The sequence below is a fragment of the Toxorhynchites rutilus genome, chromosome 3, assembly GCF_029784135.1.
Source record: "Toxorhynchites rutilus septentrionalis strain SRP chromosome 3, ASM2978413v1, whole genome shotgun sequence".
Taxonomy (NCBI): domain Eukaryota; kingdom Metazoa; phylum Arthropoda; class Insecta; order Diptera; family Culicidae; genus Toxorhynchites; species Toxorhynchites rutilus.
Window position 1 is genome coordinate 211568992 of NC_073746.1, and position 25764 is coordinate 211594755.

A 25764-nucleotide genomic window follows, 5' to 3' on the forward strand; every position below is an offset into this window, starting at 1 on the left:
TTTTGTGGTAGGTTACTGCTCGTTCGTTTTAAGTTGTTTGTTGATTCTATCGTTAATCCTTCATAAGGGCTGACAAAACTTTCGCCGAGTTTGTGGGAATTACATTGGCCTTTTCACAGGAAGTCACTAACGTTAAATTTTCTGTAATCAATTATGGAATTTGCTGAGGCTTGTTTTTCATTATTTTTGTCAATTTCCAGAATGGGTTGGAGCTTTTCTTTGGGATAGCTACCGTGTTTGCGAATTTATCATTTCTAAGGTTTTTATTACGGACATGAACCATTTCTCGAAGCCTATTAACCTAGTGGTTTGTGTTTATTATTTCGGGTTCTTTGGAATAGTCTTTGATATGCATTGCTTTTTCAGATTAACAATTTTGTAAACCTGTAAATTTCAACGTACTTCGCCGTTACTGGAATCTGCCTTGTGTATCTTCCCACCGCGTTCTGGAGCGTCGTTTGTATGATGTTAAGCGCCTCTTCAATGTCGTCAGTCGTTTGGGGGTTGATATCCTCATTAATGCAGTTATCTACGTATCTTTGAAACTGTACCCAGTTAACGTGATGGAAATCTCTCCGGAATTTTACGTCTCGTGTATTTACTGCTTCATCCAACATCACAACCACAGGATAGTGATCTGAGCCTAGGGTTACGATTCATTCCGGACGTCAGGTTGGACAGGAATATATCGAGCGTCGTTGCGAATCCTTTTGGCGATACGTGTGTCGGTGTTGGAGAGTGGAGCACTGTGCAATGTCCGTTATCGATTTCTTCTTGCAGCAGTTTGCCATTAGTATTATTTCGCGTATTTCCCCAATTAACATGCCTGGCATTAAGGTCTCCCCTAACAATAAAGTTACCTTCTTCTGTAATTATCTTCCTCAAGTCCTGCTTCAGGATTCGATTTTCCCCATCTCTCAAAATTGCTTGCTTGTTACAGTAAACAGTGACTATTTTCATTCTTCCATTGCTGGTATTAACGGTTATTCCAAGAGCTTCAATCAGAGTGGTTTGAAAGTGAGGTAACATTTTGTATGAAATTGTATTTTCAATTACTATAGTTACGCCCCCACCTATGGCATGCATTCTATCAAGTCTCAGTAAGATGTAGTTGGGAATCATGGAGGGTTAATCCTCCTTTTCTCGCGTGCAAAATCATAACACGTATACTCGCGCACGGTGTCACAGACCGGAAATTGAACTTCTCTGTAATGTTGCCATTGTGTATTTTTCAGGCTTTATTGGCATTTATTTGAAGAAGAGGGTATGATTGAATGAAACAACTCCAAAAAATATGTTTTCTTCGTGTTTTTATTATGTTTTAATTCAGCCTCCTCAAAATAGAGTAATTTTTGATACTCCAACACAAATGACGAAATTCGAATTTTTCACTGTTATTAATTAAAAGTAAGCAACTGAATACAATTCATGGAAGTATAAAGAGCTATGGAATAACATGAAAAACGTATTAATCGATTGTGGTTTCATTGGAGTAAGAATCAGAACATAGCTCGAAACAAACATATTTTTTACATTTCATGCAGTTGTTGCGTGTTTTTCGGGTATTTTATGGAAGAGAAGAATGTATAACGACCTTCTAAATAATTACCAGATGATAAAGGTTCTGGAATATAAAGTTTGCATATTTCTAATATTCTTTGTCTCTGTTTTCCTGGTAAATTAAGAATTAATGCCTTTTTATATGGGGCATAAAAAGATTATATAAAAGGATTTCTAGGAACTTCCTTTTCTTTTTCTTGTTTCCTTGTCGATATTGTCCACTTTAAGAAAAATATCCTCGAAACTGTAACTGTTCAAAATTACCATAAGCTACCGATCAGTTTATAGTCTACTGCTTACAATTCTCCCACAAGAGAAATTCTTTCACAAGTGTGTATATGTATGACCAATATATTTAGCGAATAACTATACGAAAGTCAAACATTAATATTTTGCTTTTAAACGTATGAATTTAACGACGAATATATCGAAGCATAGTTAATGTATGGATCCGTTCAATCCAGTTACAAAAGGGACTGAAATCAAATAAGAATAGTCCGGTAATGATCTTATGCATAATATTCAATAAATATTCCACACCACTAACATTAATTTATACATTTCATTCAACAATATTCTAGAATATGAAAAAAGGCACTTATCCAAAAAAGTTACTCCTATACTCGCGTCGGTGTGTCAGACCGAAAGTGTTAAAAAAGTGGCACACGTCCCCTTTGTACCAACACATGCGATACGCTAAACGATGACGAACGACGAATAACGAAGCTAGAGAGAATCGCAAAGTCGTTGTGTTGATATTTTCTGAGAAATGAACGAATTATTGATTTCTCGGTCTGACAGGCCAATGCGCGAGTATAGGAGTGTTAAGGAAGTGTGCGAACTCTATCGTTTTCGATCGAATCGATCGAGCGTTCCATGCGACTATTCGGAACAGATTATCGTCCATATTTAATGATGAACATTGCAAGTGTATCATTTTTTTTTCTTTATCCATAATATATATTTTTATTAAGGCTCATATGGCGTCAGCCTAACGGGGCCGGGAGTTCAATATTTTGACAATGTTTGCTTACAACTATGTTAGTAATATGTAACCGATTACTCGCGGTTGGCTCGAGGTTAGTATTACAAGTGTCCTCATAATTGGGATGTTGCAGTCTTCAGTGCTCTGTACGTGTGCCCGACATGGGATACTTCTTATTGGGATGCAGCTGACCGTTAATCTGCAACGCCCCCCTAGTCTGCATCCCATATCTAGCGTAGTGCGTCTTTCTCGACTCGAGGAATCCAGGATAGAATGATCACTAGCCGGCGCAATCATCAGCTCGTGTAGAGTTGTCATGAGCGGTACAACCTTTGGCTCTTGTTGAATCATCAGTGGCCCGTGTATCTGTAAAGAGTTTGTGTATGTATTGCCGCGACTAAGTAAAAGTTTATAGATCGGATAGGAGGGATATGAAACAGGGACACAACGAAGGAAACATCATTAAACGTTGACATCGGCGTTTCTGAGAAACAGGTATAGATGAAGCAGAAGATCAGGATCACGGCTACCTAAGATATCCCGGACGGGGATATCCGATTGTCTGCATTGTACCCTCAATGCTCTGGAGAGCTGAGAGCGGGCAGCATGGAACCGGATACACGACCAGACAACATGCTCGATGTCCTGGTAGCCATCGCCACAATCCATAGATTGCTTGCTGCGAGCCCAATGCGATAAAGATGCGCGTTTAGGTTGTAGTGATTGGACATAAGCCGAGATATCGCGCGAATGAAATCACGACCTACATTCAATCCCTTGAACCATGCACTCGTCGAGACCTTAGGGATAATCGTGTGTAACCAACGACCGAACTCATCTTCACTCCACATGCGCTGCCAACTTACGAGCGTGTGCTGACGAGGAATGTGGAAAAATTCATTATAAGCAATTTGCCTTTCAAAAAGTGTACCTTCTGAAGCGCCCACCTTAGCTAGCGAGTCCGCTTTCTCATTCCCCGGAATCGAGCAATGAGAGGGAACCCATGCTAAGGTAATCTTGAATAATTTTTCGACCAAAACACTCAGTAGATGTCTTATTCTTGTTAGGTAATAAGATGAGCGTTTATCAACTTTCATTGAGCGGATTGCCTCTATTGAGCTGAGACTGTCTGAAAAAATAAAATAATGGTAGATGGGCAATGTTTCAATGATCCCTAGTGCGTAGTATATGACGTGTTTCAATTTGTTCTAGTTTGGTTTTGCACCCACCTAGTTTCTGAGACATTTCTAGGAAAATTTTCACTAGTTCTTATGGGTAAAATAGGCTTGTAGCCGCTTGGTGATTCCAAGCCCAGTTTGATAACACGTATACTCGCGCACGGTGTCACAGACCGGAAATTGAACTTCTCTGTAATGTTGCCATTGTGTATTTTTCAGGCTTTATTGGCATTTATTTGAAGAAGAGGGTATGATTGAATGAAACAACTCCAAAAAATATGTTTTCTTCGTGTTTTTATTATGTTTTAATTCAGCCTCCTCAAAATAGAGTAATTTTTGATACTCCAACACAAATGACGAAATTCGAATTTTTCACTGTTATTAATTAAAAGTAAGCAACTGAATACAATTCATGGAAGTATAAAGAGCTATGGAATAACATGAAAAACGTATTAATCGATTGTGGTTTCATTGGAGTAAGAATCAGAACATAGCTCGAAACAAACATATTTTTTACATTTCATGCAGTTGTTGCGTGTTTTTCGGGTATTTTATGGAAGAAAAAACCTTGTTACAAGGTTGGCGCTTTCAAAAAGTGTACCTTCTGAAGCGCCCACCTTAGCTAGCGAGTCCGCTTTCTCATTCCCCGGAATCGAGCAATGAGAGGGAACCCATGCTAAGGTAATCTTGAATAATTTTTCGACCAAAACACTCAGTAGATGTCTTATTCTTGTTAGGTAATAAGATGAGCGTTTATCAACTTTCATTGAGCGGATTGCCTCTATTGAGCTGAGACTGTCTGAAAAAATAAAATAATGGTAGATGGGCAATGTTTCAATGATCCCTAGTGCGTAGTATATGACGTGTTTCAATTTGTTCTAGTTTGGTTTTGCACCCACCTAGTTTCTGAGACATTTCTAGGAAAATTTTCACTAGTTCTTATGGGTAAAATAGGCTTGTAGCCGCTTGGTGATTCCAAGCCCAGTTTGATGGTTGTGCACCACTCTGATTATTATTCCCACTCACCTGGAATCCCGGTATCGTTGTCATTGTTCGTGGAAGATGGGGGAAGTCATTCATCTCCAAATTTGGTGCCTTCGCGTGTTTGCCAGGTTGGCCATTGATTGAAACTGCTTTCCTGGTGTTGATGTATTCCTCTCGTTTCTTACACGTTTTGTCTGTCGCCTTATAATTTTCACCGTAGTTTGCACACTTGGGTGATTTCGTGCACCCATCCTTCCGGTGTGATCCACCACAATTCGTACACTTAGTTTTCATGAAACAATTTCCATGTCCATAATCCCCACAGTTCAGGCACTGAGTTACATTATTTCAGGCCGGTAGGGCTCCCATTTAATAATCACTTGGAACAGAGCTTTCAATTCACGAAGGGACTGCATATTAATTGTTCCACTTTTAATATGAACAAGGTACAGTGTATCCTTATACACTCTGAATTCTTTCGCGAGTCTGGTCATTTTATAAACTTTAATCACTTCCAGTTCATAGCATTTCAGTTCATTCTCAATTTCTTCTACCTTCATGTTTGGGAGCCCTCGGAGCACTACTTTACAAGGTTGCGCTGATGCACGATCATGTGTATAGTATTCAGCTTTTAACGCGCCGAGATACCCCTTACTTTGTTATAGTGGCTGTCATTCTCAACAATAATTTTTGTGCCCACTTGGGTCATTTTAAACATTGCAATGATATCCATGTCCAGCAAATCACTTCTTATTTTCCACATCGACACAATCTTCACCATAATTGGTGGTGGCTTCACTATCTTCTCTACAATTTTCGGAGCATTCTGGAGCTCGTTGAAGGGGTTCGATTCAATTGCATCATCCGCAGCCGGCTGTTCGCTGCCTTTCCGCGCCGCATTGTGTGTTCGAGCCATGCTAAACTGTTTCACTGTACGCGATGCAGTTGCCACAATTTGCCTTGCTCGAAATCATGAGCCTTGAGAAAGGCTTTTAATGTTGTTTCCGCTACTGCAGGAACTTATATCCGAGCCGTCCGAACTGGTTGAGTACCGCCAACAGAATTCTACACCCTTAATGTAAGACGTAGTCCTACGTCCAAAATGAAAGATTTCGAATGCTTATAACTGGAGCGTTTATGATTAGATCGCAAAGAAGTAAATATTTCTACGCATCTATTACAATGAATTTTATAGATAAACAATTGGATAATTGTGAAATGTTTAGCGTTTTCTGAACGCCCTAAATTACACATTTTGATTGGCCCGATTTGTGCTCCTCAAATTGAACCGACCGTAAGGAGCAAGCAGAGTAACAGCGAAATACGGGTTCCTCAATATTTACATCAAAGCAAAGGAGCCTGCGGATATCGGCATTTCAAATATATGAAAGCTTCGGGGCTCTTATGCTACCACATTTATATACAGCCATTCCATGCCACACCGACATAATAGTTCTCAGATTTTTGTTAAAATTGGCAGTTTTGTTCCTTATAGCAAAATATTAGACCTGCACAACGTTTTCATCCTTCTAAGTATTGTTGATCACTCACTGGCAGGAGGAAGACTGTATAATAGATGAGCCGGCTAATTGGCCGATTTAGAAAGCCTAAACTAAAATTTCGGCCTTGAGAAAGGCCATTTAGAAGCCTCACTACCTTGCTGTTACTGTCGTCTCAGTGTCAAACGTCAAAGAGACCTGCTCCCAGTTTATAGATTTCATATTTTCTACATTCATTACAAACGTTATGCCTTTTGTTACGAAATTTCTTCTGCTCATTTGCGAACTAGCTTGTGAGAAGTTTCGCATCTCACACGGCCAGCTCACTGGCCGCCATTATGCCGGAAATGATATATGCAACTGTGTTTGTCAAAGCCACACGCACACCCATACACTCTCTCTCTCACGCTCGCACTCACCTTGTTTGGTCTGGACTCTCCTCCCGATGGCTGACAGCGGCACGACTGGTTATCTCCTCCTCACTCCGTCCCGCAAATCCAAGCTCCTCTCTCTCGCTCCTTCCCTCCGACGTACTGCTATTCCACTCTCCTTCCCACCGATTCGTGATTTCTTCCTGAGATCACGGTGTGGCCGACCAATGGCCAGTATTCAACCGCCTCTCTCCTTTCCACACTACTTATTATTTTCACCCTTTTCTTTTTCCGTTCTCTCACCGGACGCCACCGTACTCCCTGTGATTTTCTTCAACGTTCACCGTGCTTTCCTTTCTTTTCAAGCCTATTCCTATGCACCTTATCTCTTTCTAGCCGCCATCTTGTCTTCTCACACTGCGCACCGTATGGGCGTCATTCTTCTCTATTCACCAAGCCTTTTCTTTTCGTTGGTCACCGGAAGCCGCCGGCTCACTCCGCAACTCCTTCCAGCCGCCATTTTGTCTTCTCCAACTGCGCGCCACGTGTGCGATAATCTTTTCTTCACAAAGGTTTCTCACACTGCGCACTTCGTGTGCGTCCACTTTTCTTCGCAAAGCGCTGTCGAGCTATCTCGTCAGAGCCCCTCGACTTGCGCTGCTCGAGCTAGCCACATATTCGATAAACCACTACTTAACCGCGTGCCACTTCTACTTAACTTTGCGACCACGCTTTGGCCGAACCCCGCAAATATTTAGCGATTGATCGGCAACACGATTTTCCGCATCCACCCAAATATATAACCACACTGTGTTCCGTGGCCCCGCCAGCAATTGGAGCTGCGTCGGATCGCCACCCAAAACTCAATCAATTTTCCACGAAAACTATCCGTTCTCCCGTCTCGGAGAATAAAAAACAGACGACCGACTTGACCCGTCCGTGCACGCCGGTGGTTGCAGAACCAGTCCCCTTTCTCGCTCGAGTACAGCTTCGTGCCGCTGAAACTTCTCGCTGGATGATTGTGTTTGTGAAGGGCGAGGAATTTCTTTCTCGCTTCCTTCGCTGTGCCGCATACATAAGCGTTGGCAGTGTGCCGTTCTGCTGAGCTTGGCTCGCAAGCGTGGTGCGTTTAGTTGCATGGGAGAGTATACATATATGATTTTGTGTGCTTTGCGTGTGACATTTTGTTGTTGCAGCACATCTGACTAATAATGCTACACTTTTTTTTTTAAAGCTAGAGCTGAATGAATTGAGAAAATTTTTAAGCCTTTATGATTCAAAACATCATCATCGCCGCTGCGAGAGAATATGATTTGGCGGCTAGTCCGTTTTCCCAAGCAGGTCATTATCAGTGCTTTTCAGAACTAATTTTCAAACAGTTTCCGTTGTGGACTTCCGCAGTTTTGCTGGAAATAGCTTCAAAGCTATAACTATTTATTTCAATCTTTATCCAACTTTATTCAGAATATCTTATTCCTCTTTGACAGCTTCTATCTAGATATGTACTATACAACCACTAATCCCTATCCTTCTGCTACCATAGCTTGATTGTATCACTGATAGGACGAACAAACAATACCTAACAATCAAACTAAATGGACCTATATAGTGCCACCACATTATCATCAAAAAGTTTAATAATTGAATTTTTCAAACATATCCAAAATCAATATAAAACAAATAGCCCAACGTATTCTTACTATGCGATGATAACTATGCAATCGTCTACTTCACTATACACTTACTTATATTCTTCCAACACTTGAAATCATTTCACAGCCTTTTCTTGGTACTTATATGTTCACTATTTTTTGACGTAGAACTACGTGTTTCATTAAGGACGCCAAATCAGAAAACAGGTTACTTTTTTATGAAATAAAGTTGACGTTAATAACTATTTTTGAAGCGAACGGATTTTGACGATTTACATACCAAACGAATCGAACATTCCCTAAGATTTGTTTTTTACGCTGTATATTACAATCCCCTTATGTGTAAACGGTTTAAATTGAAGAAAACTAGAAGCATTTCCATTTTCCCATACATTTGTTCTGCTCATTTGTGAGCTTCCCCATTCATGCCGTCAATAACGAGCAACTTATCGGTGATCAACGAAGGGAAATGATTTTAAGTCTTCGTAAACAAAGAAAAGAAAAAGAAGAACAAAGGGGAATATTTGCATAGGGCATAAATATTGGATCTCACTGAGGCAAACTATCAGTGTCGTTCTAGATACGATGTCATGAACATCGTTTGGTCTTTCTTGCTTCGCGTCGTCACATGTCTTCGTTTTGGATTGAGCTGTGGACACGACCAAATTACTTACTCGCTAATGTTTCTGGTATTGCAATCATTACATCAAACTGACGTCATTCCATTAAGGTTCTTAACCCCTTCCCGTATTATTTAAAACGTCACACATCAATTGATTTCTCTACTCTGCTAAGCATTTTAGCACTCTATGGTATGCAAGTACACCACGAGTGAGACTCGATGTTGTACTGGAAAGGGTTAAATAAAGGGTGTGTCACATCAAATTGCATCACGGAAAAAACGCTGTAGAAATTTAATTTTTAGGAATTATATCTTCAGCTTTCGCTTATAATCAGATAAGAGTGTATAGATCACGTTGGCCATGCTTCACTGTCAATTTTTCGTAAATTTGGAAAAATGTCGTCGAACGAAAAAGAGCGTCGTGAATTAATCCTGTGCACTCATTTCGAGAATCCGGAGTTGTCACATCGGGACATCGGTAAGATGCTGGGAATCGTCCAATCCACGGTCAGCAGAGTACTAAAACGATACTTCGAGAACCTAACAATCGACCGGAAGGTGAAGAACGGCAAAAATGGATGCTCCGTCAGTGAAAAAGATCACAAGCGCGTGGTTAAGCAGTTTAGACGCGATGTGAGAAGTTCGGTCCGGGATGTCGCCAATAAGCTGAATTTGTCAAGTTCATTCGTCCAGCGGACCAAGCAGCGGGAGGGCCTGCGTACATACAAGGTTCAGAAGGCTCCTAACCGCGACGAAAGGCAAAACATGGTGGGGAAGACGCGGGCCCGGAAGCTGTACACCGAAATGCTGACGAAGCCGCATTGCCTGGTAATGGACGACGAAACCTACGTCAAAGCGGACTTTCGTCAGCTGCCGGGCCTGTTGTTCTTCTCCGCAGAGGACAAATTCAGCGTTCCGGAGGAGATTCGCAAGCAGAAACTATCCAAGTTTGCCAAAAAGTACATGGTGTGGCAAGCGATCTGCTCTTGCGGAAAGCGGAGCGCCCCCTTCGTGATGACCGGCACGGTAAACGGGCAGGTTTACCTTAAGGAGTGCCTACAGAAGCGCTTACTACCACTATTCAAGCAGCACGAGGGCCCGACCATCTTCTGGCCGGATCTCGCTTCGTGCCACTATTCAAAGGACGTGTTGGAGTGGTACGAAGCCAACGGGGTCACCTTCGTGCCAAAGGAAATGAACCCGCCCAACGCGCCGGAGCTTCGCCCAATAGAGAAATATTGGGCGATTATGAAGCAGGCCCTCCGGAAGAACCCAAAAGTTGTCAAATAGGAGGCGGACTTTAAGAGAAAATGGATTTCTGTTAAAAAAAAACTACAACCTGACGTTGTACAGGACCTTATGGACGGGGTAAAGAGGAAGGTGCGAGCATACGGGCTTGGGCTCGAAGTATGAATAAAAAGAAATTGCCAAAAGTTGTTTAATAGTTTTTATTTTACTGTCTAAAATTTTCAAAAGTTTCGGTCTACTGGGCGATTTTCTACAGCGTTTTTTCCGTGATGCAATTTGATGTGACACACCCTTTACACAATTATGTGGGGAATCATCAAACTAGGCTATCATCGGCTGACTAAGAAAATAATTTTTCAGAAACATTGTGTGTGCTTTCGCATGACAGTAGCAAAACTACCTCCACCATGGATGACAGCTAAGCTAATCGAGACCGAAAATATTAATAGAAAGGGTTTCTGTTGAGAAAAGCGCAAAGCGAAGATAAATGTGTGTATATTTATTTGCTTCTAGCCATCAATTATATGGCTTTGTGTGCGTACGTGCGTGCTTCATAAACCATATGTACAAATAGCACATGTTCGCTTAGCTAAAACCCCATTTGTATCTGCTCCCGTGAGCATTGGCTCTGTTGCGATGCAACAATTGCCCAATTTTTTGATGCTATGATGGATGATTCTTTGGTGGTGCAAATTATGCAGTCGTGATGATTAATATACACAAGGAGCTGAGATAACGGGAGGGAAATATTTGCCCTAGAGAAAAGCGTCTGTTCCTTTGTGGAATCTAAAATAACTAACCAACCTTAATTTTTTAAAATAGACCATGTGTTTCTTATAATCTATTACCTCCACGGAATAGCTATCACCGACTGAATCCTATCTATTTTTTGAATAAACAAAACGAACTATAAGTCACACGATCCGCGAACAAGGACAATTTCATTTGGAATTTTTCAATATTGTTTTGTTTCTCCTAGACTAGCCTTCCATTTTACGCAGTATCGTAAAAGTTTTCACAGTTTTTAGGAATTTAGTATCCTGTATTTCACTTGAATCAACTCGATTGGACGTAGAACTATATTTTTCTGTAAAGGTGCCATATCAGAAAACATGTCACATTTTATGAAATAGTTTAACGTTAATAACTATTTTTGTTTCAATTCAAATGGATTTTCATGTCCAATCACTGTTCGTTAAACGCGCTACTCTTTCGTTTTAATCTTGTCGATAGCGATATCTGTGCTTGTGGCCAACGTTACCACGCCATCGAACACGTTGTTTGGTCGTGCGAGGAGTATCTTGTTGCCAGATCGAATTTAGAAAACTCTCATCGGGCTAGAGGAAGGCAGCCCAATGTGGCGGTGAGAGATGTGTTGGCTAGGTTAGACCTTGATTACATGTCCCAAATATATGTCTTCCGAAAAGTTATCGATCTTCGTGTGTGTTTGTCCTTATATCCTTATATTCTCCTTTTCCTTTTCCTTCGCGAGGAATCAAATCAATTATTACTAACAATAGAACAAGGTGAATTGTAAATAAATATTAGATATAAGATAAGCTTTAGAATTGAGTGTGATGAAAGTGAGTGTTAACATTGTCAACATTTCCTTATACCCCTTCCTTTTCCTGAAGAAAAAATGTCACCCTTCTGAACTCGAGCAAACCGCGAGTAATCGGTTCTCTACTTCATTAACATTAGAATTAATGAAAAATGTTTATGTATACTTGTACCAATACAGATAGGAGTTTTGCTCCTTTAAACTTATGTTACTGAGCCTGTAAAAATAAACGATTTAACATAAAAAAATTGATTTGGATTGAATTTGGATTGGAAATGTTCTAAGAATCTGTTATACATTACGATCCCCTAATCCATAAGTGGTTTCAATCAGGAGTCTTCAGATTTTGATCTCGACGGAGCACTTTTATATTTTGACGGATCAGTCGTTTTTTTTTAATCAATAAAAATGTATTTTTCGCAAACTGTACACTTTTTTGTCGAAAAAGGCTGTTCCACCCAAACCATTTTTCTGTGATACTCTTCTGGAAAATATTATTGAAAACTCTCTAACAAATCCAGCAAATTACATGCACAACCATATTCCCATACATTTGTTCTGTGCATTTCTGTGCCTACCTGCCCGTGCTTTCTATACCGAGGAACAAGTGTAGATATAAGGGTATAATTTGTATCTGCCACTGCGAATGAGGTATGCGTAAATCACACGTTCGAAATGCAAATGCAATGTTCGTTCGTAAGAACACCGTAGAGAGAGGAGATATTGAAAGTAAACACCGCCCATTCATAACTTATTAGAACGTTAGTCTCTCATAATCCTGATGCCTTTTACGACTGGCATAATCACGTCCGTTTTAATACGATTTCGTAAAGATGGAACTTTAAACCAAAGCAACAACATATTTATGTACAGAAGGTCTCGGTGACAGCTCAGTTTAAACTCTCACTCGTTCCACATTTTCAGGTGTTCTTCAAATACTAGCCGTCCAATTCCTGTGGCGATCTCACTAATCAACCAGGTTAGAATCGCGTTAGAACAATGTCGAATGAAGTCTCTCTGTTTCGTAATCACTTACCGATTGTTTTCATGAAAGGTGCGGATGACGAAGCCCCGATGTTCACCCAACGAAATTATATAGTGATTGGAAATGGGATGTCAAGACAAACACAGCCGCATGTAGTGATCTCCGATTTTTGAAATTATTCGTTCACCAGCTAATCGAATACTTTCCTGCAGTTTGTTATTCGATACGATTAAACGCCCTAAATAATCGACTAATCGACTAATCGTCACACTGAGAGAAATAATTAGTTATACTAATATCTCTCATTTGCTAGAAAGTCATCTGGAATCAAAAAAGTGTTCATTTCGCCTAAAAATCAATTATTATCTTTTACGCTCCTCCTAACACGTAAACGAAGCTCAATTCGCGTTGGCGGCATTGAACTTATTTTACGAGTTCAGGGGAGCGTTAAAGTTAATGATTGAATTTTAGGATAAAACTGGATCGATTAATCGATGTAAATTATTCGTTCGCTTCGATTATTGGTTGCGCAATATTCGTTCGATTAATAATCAATTTCTGTAGGAAGTATTCGATTAATCGATTAATTGGGGATCACTCGACGCATAACACCGTTCATTCTATCCCCTTTCCAGACATCCGAATTGAATGAAATAACTCCGTAGTCCTGTGTCAACGACGCGGTCTTGATTTGAGCACAACCTTCTATATTTTTTGGGAACCCTCTGCATTTCACTAGTCAAAAATACTTCTTCCGTATTATGTTGAAGAATTTTAATAAAATCATCAAAATCAACATAAACTTTACTGTCAGATACAAAAAGGCCAAACAATGTTTGAAATGTCACTAAATAATCTCTGATGGAAGCAACCATGGTTAGAGGTATGGCTTTTTAAATAAATCTTGGTACAAATAGACAATATTGCAGGTATTTTTTCTTTGTACTCAAAATACGGTACAAATTGATAAAAAAGACAGGACGTAAAAATGGTCGAAAATACGGTACTGTCTCGTTCAAAACAGTACGTTTGGTTAGCCTAGATTTGAAAGACGTAGCCTTACGTTAATATGTTGAATAAATGTCCCGTTCAATAATATATAGTGTAATATATATCGCAATAACGATTTTACGTAGTATGCATTTGAAATCCCCTAATAATCGTTGGATGCATCATTTTGAATTTCGCAGAGGGTCACCCCTACGGAACAAATTGTGGCATATGGTCCAGCTTGTGTTTCATTCACGCAAGAGCAGAAACGAAACAGAAATCAAACATTTATAGCTGCTTCTACAAAATCACGCAAGTGAGGTGGCAATTCAGGGCCACAAAAACGTTTTTATCAAATAGTTAATTCTAAAATTTCAATATAATATTCGAAACTATAAAAAGGGAATTGATGGAAATAGTTCCGTAGTCGTACATTAACAGTGAGAATGGGCCGGGGCACAACCCCTACCTATTGTAGATGCAGACGACCATGTTATTCGATATTATTCAAACGTAGAATGAATATCAGTAATCACTGAACACCCCTATCCTTTGCGAAGCAATTGGCGCGAAGCACAGCTAAAGGGGCGCGTGCCCGCTGTGCGTAATATTCGCCACATTTGGCATGTTTGTCTACTACTTAAAATACCACAATCATCACCTTTTAAATCGACGCATAAAATTTTGATTTGCTCAATTTATTCATGAGCGAAAATTGATTAAGGGAATCTCGAAGTATGCACACCACTTAGAGAAGTGCACAGCTCACGAAGCATGAACATGGGTTGTGCGAAGCTTTATTCGGTTAGTCAATGGTGAACCCTACAGGTGATTGCTGTTTTAAAACCATTAATTGAATTTACCCATTTCACCATTCTCTACATTTTCCACTTCATTTAACAATCGTCGTTATTTGTGTGTGCATCAGTTAACCCTATGCTGGATAATGAATCGCTATGCTTCCGCGTATTATCGAAAGAAAATCTAATGCCACAGATATGTCATTTCAGAATAAGACGAAGTGTTGATAAAGAGCAATTATTTTAACAACACAAATAATTGCTTGGCTAGAGTCTGCACTATGCAGCGTAATTTCATGTCGACAATTATAGAGTTGTGAAGAAGTTGTTAGAAGCTGTCATCAGTGCCACAAATTATCAAAATATATTCACGAATGAAGAAATTAGCTTTTTCTCAGTGTCGGATGAATTCTCTCCTGTTGAAACCCAACATCATATCTGTCATAATGAGTATAACACAAGAGTCGAGACGCGTGAACTTTATCTGGTATATTGAAGGAACACATCATGAACGAATTTCAAAAAGCCTGTATTCAGGCATTTTCAATACTGTCAATAATTTCAGGTGATTGATTTTGATGAACTTTATCTGGTATATTGAAGGAACACATCATGAACGAATTTCAAAAAGCCTGTATTCAGGCATTTTCAATACTGTCAATAATTTCAGGTGATTATCACGAACGTTAAGTTGATCTTCATCGCTTGCAGTGAATTTTTATTGAAAACGTGTTTGATTTCCATATTTAATAAAAAAGAAAGAACCAGGAATCCGGAAAAGACAACATTAGTTTTCGTTGAGCGTTGACCGTTGCGCGGTGTCAGGCGGTTGAGCGACTTTTAAAGTTGAATGGCGTTGAGCGTTCCGTTCCCGTTTCCGCTTTCTATGCTCTTCTACTACCGCCATTTCGCTCTAACACAATCTTAGTTTCTAACACTTTCTTTGTCTAACTCCTTTTTCGGTCTTCTAGGGCCGTTTTCAATGAACCGGAAGACACCATCTTCTTCTCCAAAATAGCATCGGAATACGGAATGTTCGTTTTCCGTTCGCCTGTTATTGTCACCCATTGCCCATATAATTGGGGGTGCATGTCATTTCCGTCATTTTTGATTCATAAAATATAGCAAGAACTACAGGGTTTTCCATTTCGGGCTTCCGAAAGTATACAGCCCTGCGCTGACAACCGTTTGACATAGCTGTCAACCAAAGCGTCATATCGTTAGTTGAATGTCTGCCATTTTACAATATGGATCGTTTTAGCATCGCATAATGTCTTAATTTTGTTAAATTATACTATAAAAATGATGAAAAACCGGCAAATGTTTTTCGAGCATTACGGACGGATTTTGGTCGTCATGGACGGCCTACAGAGCACACAATCGCTAATGTAGTTCGTAAATTCGAACAAACTGGATCCGTAGCGGATATTGTGAAACCAGTGCATCATTGTAATGTGCGTTCGGCCGAAAATATTGCTGCTGTTGCTGCCAGTGTGGAGGATGACGGCGTGCTCAGCAATTGGGCTTATCAAACACATCATTGTGGCGAATTTTGCATTTGGACTTGCACCTACATCCATATAAAGTCCAACTGGTATAAAAATTAGAGCGTGGTGACCATGGAATGCGTCGGGCATACGTCGATAGGTTAACGAACAACAGCAGCAAAATGCTGAATTTTCGCATCAAATTTTCTTCAGCGATGAGGCACATTTCGAGCTCGGTGGCTATGTGAACACCCAAAATTTCCGTATATGGGGCTCAGAAAATCCACACGTGATTGTTGAGAGGCCATTGCATCCGCCAAAAGTCACTGTTTGGTGCGCATTATGGTCTGGTGAAGTCATCGGGCCGTATTTCTTTGAAAATGAGGACGGTGAGACGGTAACTGTGAATGGTGAGCGCTATGGCCGCATGTTAACCGATTTTTTTGCCACAAATTGAAGATATGGATACGGATGACATGTGGTTTTGCAGGACGGCACCACGTGCCACACAACACGACCGAACATGGCCATATTGCGAACGAAATTTGAGGGACGCATAATTTCGCGTTTTGGTGATGCCAATTGGCCGTCCAGATCATGCGATTTGAACCCGCTAGACTTTTTGTTGTGGGGTTATGCGAAAGACCGTGTCTATGCCAACTCTCCGCAAACTCTTGAACATTTGAAAGACAACATTCGTGAAGTTATGACCGAGATACCGCCCCATATGTGCCGAAAAGTCATCGAAAATTACCTGTTCCGGATCAAGGTGTGCCAGGATGCCCTAGGTGGACATTTGGATGATGTTGTATTTCACACATAATGGCATAAACCAAACTTTAATTTGAAATAAAAGTTTCATCGAAATTCGAATTCTAAGTGTGTTTTATTTCAATTTACTTTCGGAATTAAAAGTTGGAAAACCCTGTATATTATACATTCCCTTGCCGAAGTCGCTAAAAAGAATGATTTTGTGTGATTAATGGCCATCCGTAACCATTATTAATTTTATGCTTTGATTTTCACTAACACGTAATGATCTTCAATTTCGACGTTACGAATATCATGACCAAAATGAAGATGCAAATGAAAAGTGAACTTCATGGCAAGCTGATGTTGATGTTCATTCCAGTGGTATTCATTGATAGTGTTGTTTCAAATTTATCGACTCTCGCTTGAGCAGTAGGTTATCTATAAAAGGCAGGCTGAAATTCGCCGTATGAACGTGAACGTGAATATTTTCGGCACTGGCTGTCATGACAAAATAACGAGAAATAAATGTTGACTAATGCTTTCTGGTGTTATATTTATTTCATACCAATATTATCAAGTTTTGTGTACAAACTTGTTAATTGTTGGAAGTATGCATTGTGTCGTTTAACATTCAGATATCATTATCCATCATAGTGGAGAGTGTGTTGGAGGTACCGAAGTGTGTCCCCCTTCGAGCGCCAAAGCCAAAAAGTTTGGCTCGATAAACCACAATCAGGACAATCGTAAGTAACCCAACCAAAACCACAAAAATGAGAATCATCATGATCTGGCTGGTATTTGATTCGGAGGAGTTCGTTGGAGCAGCCCTTAATCCCTCATACATCGGGTTGAGCCCCTTCAAAGAGGTACCTTCATTTTGGCTCATCTGTTTACTCAAAACTTGCAACTTCCCCGAGTTTTCGTTTATTTTCTCAATAAACTTATCAATTTTGAACGATTGTTGATAGATTTTGAACTCTAGACTCTCGCCAGACTGTTTTATCTTCGCAAGGGTCAAATCGTTCATCTCTTGCATCATTCGCTTCAAGTCAGAAGAAACGTACGTTTCATTGGTTGCATTTGCAAGTTGGGCCAGTTTGATGTCCAGAATAGATTGCTTCACTTCGTAGAGTTCATTCTCCAGCGCTATCAGTTTCTTTGTTAGATCAAATATGTCTCCTTCGAGGTTTTCTGATTTATTCTGCAGGGCGTTCTTCAGCTCATTAAACTTCGCAATATCCTCGATAGCGGTCTGCATAATCTGTTTGATTTCGCTTGTGTCCACTATGGGAACCGAGTCGTTCAGATACTTGTCCAGATGTTTCGCTGTCTCGTTCCACCCGGCAACCGTATTTTTGTCATCGGCACAATAGATTCCCTTCACGTTTGTTTTATCGGCAATCAATTTCTCGGATTTGAAGCCACCTACCTCAATGGACAGAGTGTTCAACTTTCGGATCATTTTGGTTAAAAAGGTGCAGTTCCAGTTGTTGTCGGCAATACTTATTCTCGTCAACGACGGTAGTATACTTTTCAGTTCCTCGTAATTCACCTCCTTCAGACGATTTCCCTCGATGAAGATCTCTTCCATCAGATGTGATGACGTGAAGATGTCAACATCGATCCGGTTTAAATTATTGTACGAAATATCCAACCGTTTGAGCAGAGAAAGTTGCGAAAAGGTTCCATGTTGTAAGTTGGATATTTTTGTATCTTCCAAGTTTAGATCAACGAGGCTGCGTAAGCTGGCAAAACTTGTCAATTTCAATGGCCCAATTGTGTTGTGAGATAGATCAAGTACTTCCAAAGAGGAAAGCTGATCGATGGCAGCCATCGAAGACATTTTGTTCCATGACAGATCCAGTTTTTGCAACCTAGGTTGAAACTTGTCGCTCACTTCAATTTCAGATATGGTGTTGTTCGATGCAAACAGATGTACAACGTAAGGACTCAATGAAATCTTCTCCAAACGATTGTCGTTCAGGTTCACTCTTTTCACATTCAAGTCGGGGAACTCGAAGTTTGTTAAACTGTTGTTTTTTAACCACAAATATTCCAATTCCGATACATCGTTGAACACTTCTTTGTCCAACTTGGTGAGCTGATTGTGTTGCAAAAATATCATAGACAACTGATGGTTTGATTCAAACAATTGATTCGGGAGATTCTCCAAATTATTCCGAGTTAAACTCAGTTTTTGCATATTATTCAGTGGAGCAAACACGTTGTCTGGTAGTGTTTTCAGCGTATTACCCGTGAGGAGTAGCGTCTTCAACGAATCCAAACCAGAAAATGCCTTTTCTTCGATCTCAGATATATTGTTATTGGATAAGTCCAATAGCACCAATGCAGATGCACCAGTGAAGACATAGTTTTTCAATTCCTGTATATTGTTATACGAGATGTTCAGCAGGATCAGCTGATGGGCAGATTCAAACGTATAGCGACTGATGCTCCCAATTCCGCACTCTTTCATATTTAATTGTTGCAAATAAGTAAATACACTGAACAGCTTTCTTGGAATTTCAACAAGGTCGGAATCAATGAAGTCAACGTAATAGCTGTCACTGTAACGGTAACTTTGGGTATCGAACGATATATCGTTTGATGGATCTTCCACGATCACGCCTCGGAATGTGCAGTTAGCGCTGTTATAATAGTAGTCGCGGTCTTTTGCGCATCTCAGCGTGACTCCGAGAGCGAAACTGGTTCCAGCAACTAGTATCACAATTAACCTGTAATCCAATAGATGGCGTTATTAATCTGGACGCGTTAAAAAATGCAACGGACAGAGACAATTTGAAAAATAAAAATTTACCTCGGCAAAACTTTCCCCATCTCAACCGATTATACCGAGAACTATTCGCAGTTATGTTTTCTTATCGACGGTCGAATGAATACTAACTGTGGTTTAAGATTATGCTTCCGCAACAAATCAAATCACATTCGAAAAGGGTGTAGTCATTCGATAATATTAATTGGATATGATCGGATGTGCTACATTTTGATACTGCTAAACTATTATCTCTTTAAAATGGAATGTGTAACAAAGTGTAGTGTTCACGAAAAAATTTTAATCAAACGTGATAGGTCGTTCTGAGCTTGGCCCTTTACAAAGTGCTTTCCAGAAAAGGGTTCTACAAAGAGAACGTTAAAATTTCTTATCTAACTCTTCACAGAATGTGAGAAGGCAAATAAGCAAACCAAGTATGAGTATGTGTATTTATGTACGGCCTAAATAAATTCTGATAAAATTGCAGCTGCTCGATGGCGATCATTTTGAGCAAAGCTGGAGTCAGCTTATTTTTACGGTGATGAATATATCGGAATAGATATCTTCAACATAACATCATTGTTCATAGCATAAAACATAATAAGTGCTTCTCGCTCGCATCTTTAATTCTCCAGTATTTGATTTCACTACCGGAATGGACAATATATGACTGAATCAACCTAAGATTAAACATAGCCATGCCGTCTAACTTGGAGACTTCAATACAAATTTCATCGATGCTAGAGCATCAAGCACTGCTAATGCAATGATCATTCCATAAGCATTCGACTTATTTAGCTTGGGAACTACCCAACGATGAATCCAAAGTTGCTTAGATTCGTCCAAATAAATGTTTCAGCGCGTTTCCTGGTCATGATCTTATTTTTGTTTCGCTTGATTCTTCTTCTGTAGGAGCATTGTACCACTGCGACCATTAGTTTGATCTATTGTAGTGCACTCCAGTTTGCTATGTATGCAGTGTCAGTTCGTTCCATCATTCAGGGAATAAGTGATAGTCGCACCAGGACTTTGCATATCCCCCCACGAAGGTATGACTTCCTTTATGAAGTTCCTTACCTGTTTTACGTGCTCGAGATAAGCGCAGCTGTCATCCTTAGTGGAGAAAATTTTGCTACTGGCAAGCGAAGCCAAATCATATACAACATTTCAGAACCACATTTACTTTCATGGTGACTGAATAAACGAAATAAACTCTATCCGTTAATCTCAACAACCTCGAAAAGAGTAGCACTGCTTCATTATGATCAAGATTAGCGCAAATGCAATCCTAGTTGAAAGAAGTTTTGCGCGGTTCGCCAACCGCGAGTAAGTTCGTTTCTGTGAAAAAGTATTCTACGAAGAAATGTTTTGGGATGAATAATTTCTTTCCGTGTATGAAAAGAAACGAAACGAAAGCAATGAATACTGCGACATCGGGTGATATGTTTGTACATGATGTTCTTGAATTATAAACATCGTGTTTGTTTTCACATGTCTATGTTTGTGTATCATTGTTCGTGTTGGGGATAGACACTCTACACTAGCGAGAATCATGTTCGAATTCAAACAAAAACATGGAATTTTCACATCGCGTGGACATGTGTAAGTGTTTTTCGGAAGACTGACCAATACCTTAGCGTAAATATTTCCCTCCCGCTACCTTCCCATCTTTGTTCATATTTATCATTACGACTGCATAATTTGCGACACCAAACAATCATCAATCATAGCATGAAAAAATTAGGCGATTGTTGCATCGCTACAGGGCCAATGCACACGACCAGACCAGATACAAATGGAGTTTCAGCGTAGCGAAGATGCACTATTTTTAGGTACGGGTTATGAAGCACTCACGTACGCATACAAATATCCATATACAATGGCTTGAAGCAACTAAATATTCACACACTTATCTTCGTTTTGCGGTCTTCTCCGTTAATATTGCCAGTCTAGATTAACTTAGCTGCCATTCTTTGTGAAGAGAGTTTTCCTACCGTCATGCGAAACAAAATCATTGACGAAATTCTAGAACATTTATTTTCTTGGTGAGCTGACGATAGCCTAGCTTGATGATTACCTACACAATTATGTAGCTCAGAAGTTTAATGCAATGGCGTCAGTTTGATGAAATGATTGCAATGCCAGAGACATCAGCGAATGAGTATTTTGATCGCGTCCACAGCTCAATCCGAAAAGAAGACATGTGATCTCTCGCCGTTCAGCTGCCCAGCAACGATGTTGTTCAGTCGATTTCATCACGAAGAATGAAAATTTGCCAGGTCAGGTCAGGTTTTGTATTATAGAGACTTTAAATTTCTTCAGTTAATTCGACTCTAGCCTTGAGAAAGGCCCTTGGAAAACTTTACCCTACTCCTGCACTACACCTCCACACTCATTGGCTTGAGAAAGGCACTCGATCCCTCGTCGTCCAGCTCGTCCAGCAACGATGTTGTCCACTCGGTGTCCACACAAAGAATGAAAAGTTTGCCTCATTGATTGATTGATTCTTTGTTTTTAAGAGGCTTTAAACTTTGCAGTTCGTTCGCCTCTAATTTGCCTCAGTGAGATCCACTGTTTATACTCTAGGCAAATGTTCCCCTTCGTTCTTCTTCTTTTCCTTTGTTCACGGAGACTTTACATCTTACGATTTGCTCTTCGTTGCCCGTCGATAATATGCTCATTATTGACAGCTCTGTTCGGGATGTCGGGATGACCTTAATGCCAAATTAGGTTCTATTTGCTCGATTAGTTCTCGAGTTATGCAGAAATCTATGTTTCATTTCTATGGCAGCCTTCCTCTTAGAGAGATGAGAGGAGTGTTTTTTTTTTATTAATTCGTTTATTTTTACAGGCTCAGTTACTTAAGTTTAAAGGAGCCGAATTCTTAAATATATTTTTAAAACTATATATATATATACAAACAATTTTCTTACATCTATGGTTAGTAAGGTGGAAAACCGATTACTCGCGGTGTACTCGAGTTTAGAAGGGTGACATATTTTTAGGAGAAGGATGGGATATAAGGAAATTGTAACAATGTTGATGAACACTCAATTCTTAAATCTATTCGTATATCTATAGTTTATTTACATTTCAACTTATTCTACTATTTATAGCAAGGGGACGAATTACCCGCAAAGGAAGGAAAGGAGGGTATAAGGATGTAGGGACAATCATACACGAAGATCTATAGCTTTAAGGAAAACATATATATGGGACATGTAATCAAGGTCTAACCGAGCCAACACATCTCTCACCGGCACATTGGGCTGTCTTCCTCGGGCCCGAAGGGAGTTTTCTAAATTCGATCTGGCGACCAGATACACCTCGCATGACCAAACAACGTGCTCGATGTCGTGATAACCTTGGCCACAAACGCAGAGATTGCTGCTGGCAAGATGGAAACGGAAGAGTAGTGCATCTAACGAACAGTGATTGGACATGAGTCGGGAGAAGGTGCGAATAAAGTCCCGACTCAAATCCAGACTTTTGAACCACGGTTTGAGGCTAACCTTTGGGATAATCGAGTGAAACCACCTGCCCAATTCATCTTCATTCCACTTGCGTTGCCAGTTAGCGATGGTATTTTTGCGAACTAAAGAATAAAATTCATTGAAGGCGATTTGACGCTGATAAATATCGCCTTCAATTGCACCTACCTTTGCTAATGAGTCAGCCCTCTCATTACCCGGAATTGAGCAATGTGAAGGGACCCAGACAAAGGTAATGACATAACAGCGTCTGGATAAAGCACTAAAAATTTCTCGTATTCTCTCAAGGAAGTACGGCGAGTGCTTTTCCGGCCTCACTGAACGGATAGCTTCGACAGAGCTAAGACTATCCGTTACAATGTAATAGTGTTCAACAGGTCGTGAGGCGACGCTGTCCAGCGCCCAGTATATCGCTGCCAATTCAGCAATATATACCGAGCAAGGATTCTGAAGACTGTGTGAGGTGCTAAAAAATACGTTGAACACTCCAAATCCTGTGGACTCATTCATAGAGGACCCATCAGTAAAGTATATATTATCACAATTGATACGCCCATATTTTGCATTGAAGATTGTAGGAACGAACCCCAATCTAAGATAATCTGGATTTTCATGGATTTTCTCCTTCATGAACAGATCGAAATGTACAGAGGAATTGATGTAGTCAGGAAAACAAACACGGTTGAGAATATACGAAGAAGGAACAACCTGCATAGAGGTGAATTCATGATATGAACTCATGAATCTAGAATGAAAATTTAGCTCGATCAATTGCTCAAAATTTCCGATCACCAATGGATTCATAACCTTACACCGGATGAGGAACCGAAGAGATAATAAATTGAAGCGATCTTTTAGTGGGAGTACGCCTGCCAAAACCTCGAGACTCATGGTATGCGTTGAGGGCATACATCCCAACGCAATACGGAGACAAAGATACTGAATTCGCTCGAGTTTAATGAGGTGTGTTTTGGCAGCTGATTGAAAACAGAAACTGCCATACTCCATCACTGAGAGAATAGTTGTTCGATACAACATAATAAGATCTTCGGGATGGGCTCCCCACCAGGTACCGGTAATTGTACGGAGAAAGTTTATTCTTTGTTGACATTTTTTACTCAGATACCTAATATGGGCCCCCCAAGTACATTTGGAGTCGAACCAGACCCCAAGATACTTGAATGACATAGCATGAGTGATCGGTTTACCCAAAAGTTGAAGCTTTGGTTTTGCTGGTCTATGCTTCCTAGAAAAAACCACCATCTCTGTTTTCTCCGTGGAGAATTCGATCCCTAGCCCAATGGCCCAGGTTGAAAAATTGTTCAAAGTATCTTGTAAGGGTCGGATTCGTTTGATCCTACGACAGACACCACTCCATCATCTGCAAGTTGTCTTAGGCTGCAATTTTGTGTAAGGCAATTGTCGATGTCGCTTACATAGAAGTTGTACAAAAGGGGGCTTAAACATGAGCCCTGGGGGAGGCCCATGTAAGAGACCCGACTTACTGCCGAATCTCCGTGAGAAAAGTTCAAATGTTTCTCACAAAGCAAGTTATATAACATATTATTCAATAGAGGCGGCAGACCCCGAGAGTGTAATTTGTCTGACAAAACCTCTATTGAAACAGAATCAAAGGCCCCCTTTATGTCCAAGAATACTGAAGCCATTTGTTTTTTTTCGGCGTAAGCCATTTGAATTTCTGAAGAAAGCAACGCAAGACAATCATTCGTCCCCTTGCTCCTGCGGAACCCATATTGTGTATCTGAGAGTAGGCCATTCGTTTCAACCCATCGATCAAGGCGAAACAAGATCATTTTCTCCAACAATTTCCGTATACAAGACAGCATTGCTATTGGGCGGTACGAATTGAAGTCGGACGCGGGTTTCCCGGGTTTTTGAATAGCTATAACTCGTACTTGTCTCCAATCATCTGGAACAATATTATGCTCCAGAAACCGATTGAATAAGTTCAACAAGCGATGTTTCGCCACATCAGGCAGATTTCTCAGCAAGTTGAACTTAATTCTATCCGATCCCGGAGCAGAATTGTTACATGAAAGGAGAGCAAGAGAGAATTCTACCATCGAAAACTCGGAATCAAGATCGCACCTATCTTGTGGTATATCTCGAACAATTTTTTGCACAGGAGCGGAATCAGGACAAACCTTCCGTGCAAAATTCAAAATCCATCGATGTGAATATTCTTCGCTTTCATTCGTTGAAGAGCGATTTCTCATGTTTCGAGCCACTTTCCATAATTTTTTCATTGACGTTTCTCGTGACAAACCTCCCACGAAATTTCGCCAATAAGCACGTTTTTTCCCTTTGATCAAGTTTTTAAATTGATTTTCAAGGTCCAAATACGTCTGAAAATTTTCAGGGGTTCCACGTTTCCGAAAAGCTTTAAATGCATTCGATTTTTCTACATAAAGCTTGGAACATATGCTATCCCACCATGGATTGGGAGGCCTTCGACGAATAGTGGAACCTGGGATGGGTTTCGTTTGAGCGCGAACCGCGCTGTCATAGATCAAACGAGAAAGGAAGTTATACTCCTCCAATGGAGGTAAACCATCTCTGGAATTGATGGCTAGAGCAATCGCGTCCGAATATTTTTTCCAGTCAATGTGTCTTGTGAGGTCATATGCCATGTTTATAGATTCAGAAGAATTCGACCCAATGGTGATGGAAATTTTGATTGGCAAGTGATCACTACCGTTGGGGTCCTGGATTACATTCCACTTGCAATCTAACGATAGTGAATTCGAGCAAAGCGAGAGGTCAATAGCACTTGGGTTAGCAGGAGGTTTAGGTACACGTGTTGT

General features: G+C 40.2%; 2 protein-coding genes across 5 annotated transcripts in view; one reads left to right on the plus strand and one right to left on the minus strand.

The window, feature by feature from the left end:
• LOC129775858 (cardioacceleratory peptide receptor-like) overlaps window positions 1-25764 on the plus strand; it is a 237690-nt gene that overhangs the window by 185844 nt on the left and 26082 nt on the right. The gene's annotated exons all lie outside the window — the stretch shown is intronic.
• On the minus strand, window positions 17189-19620 carry LOC129775857 (leucine-rich repeat-containing G-protein coupled receptor 4-like). The gene is made up of 2 exons (XM_055781017.1): window positions 19494-19620; window positions 17189-19410 (listed from the first exon to the last, which is right to left on the minus strand). The coding sequence occupies exons 1-2, from the start codon at window positions 19511-19513 to the stop codon at window positions 17307-17309; spliced, it is 2124 nt and encodes a 707-aa protein (XP_055636992.1). The 5' UTR covers window positions 19514-19620; the 3' UTR covers window positions 17189-17306.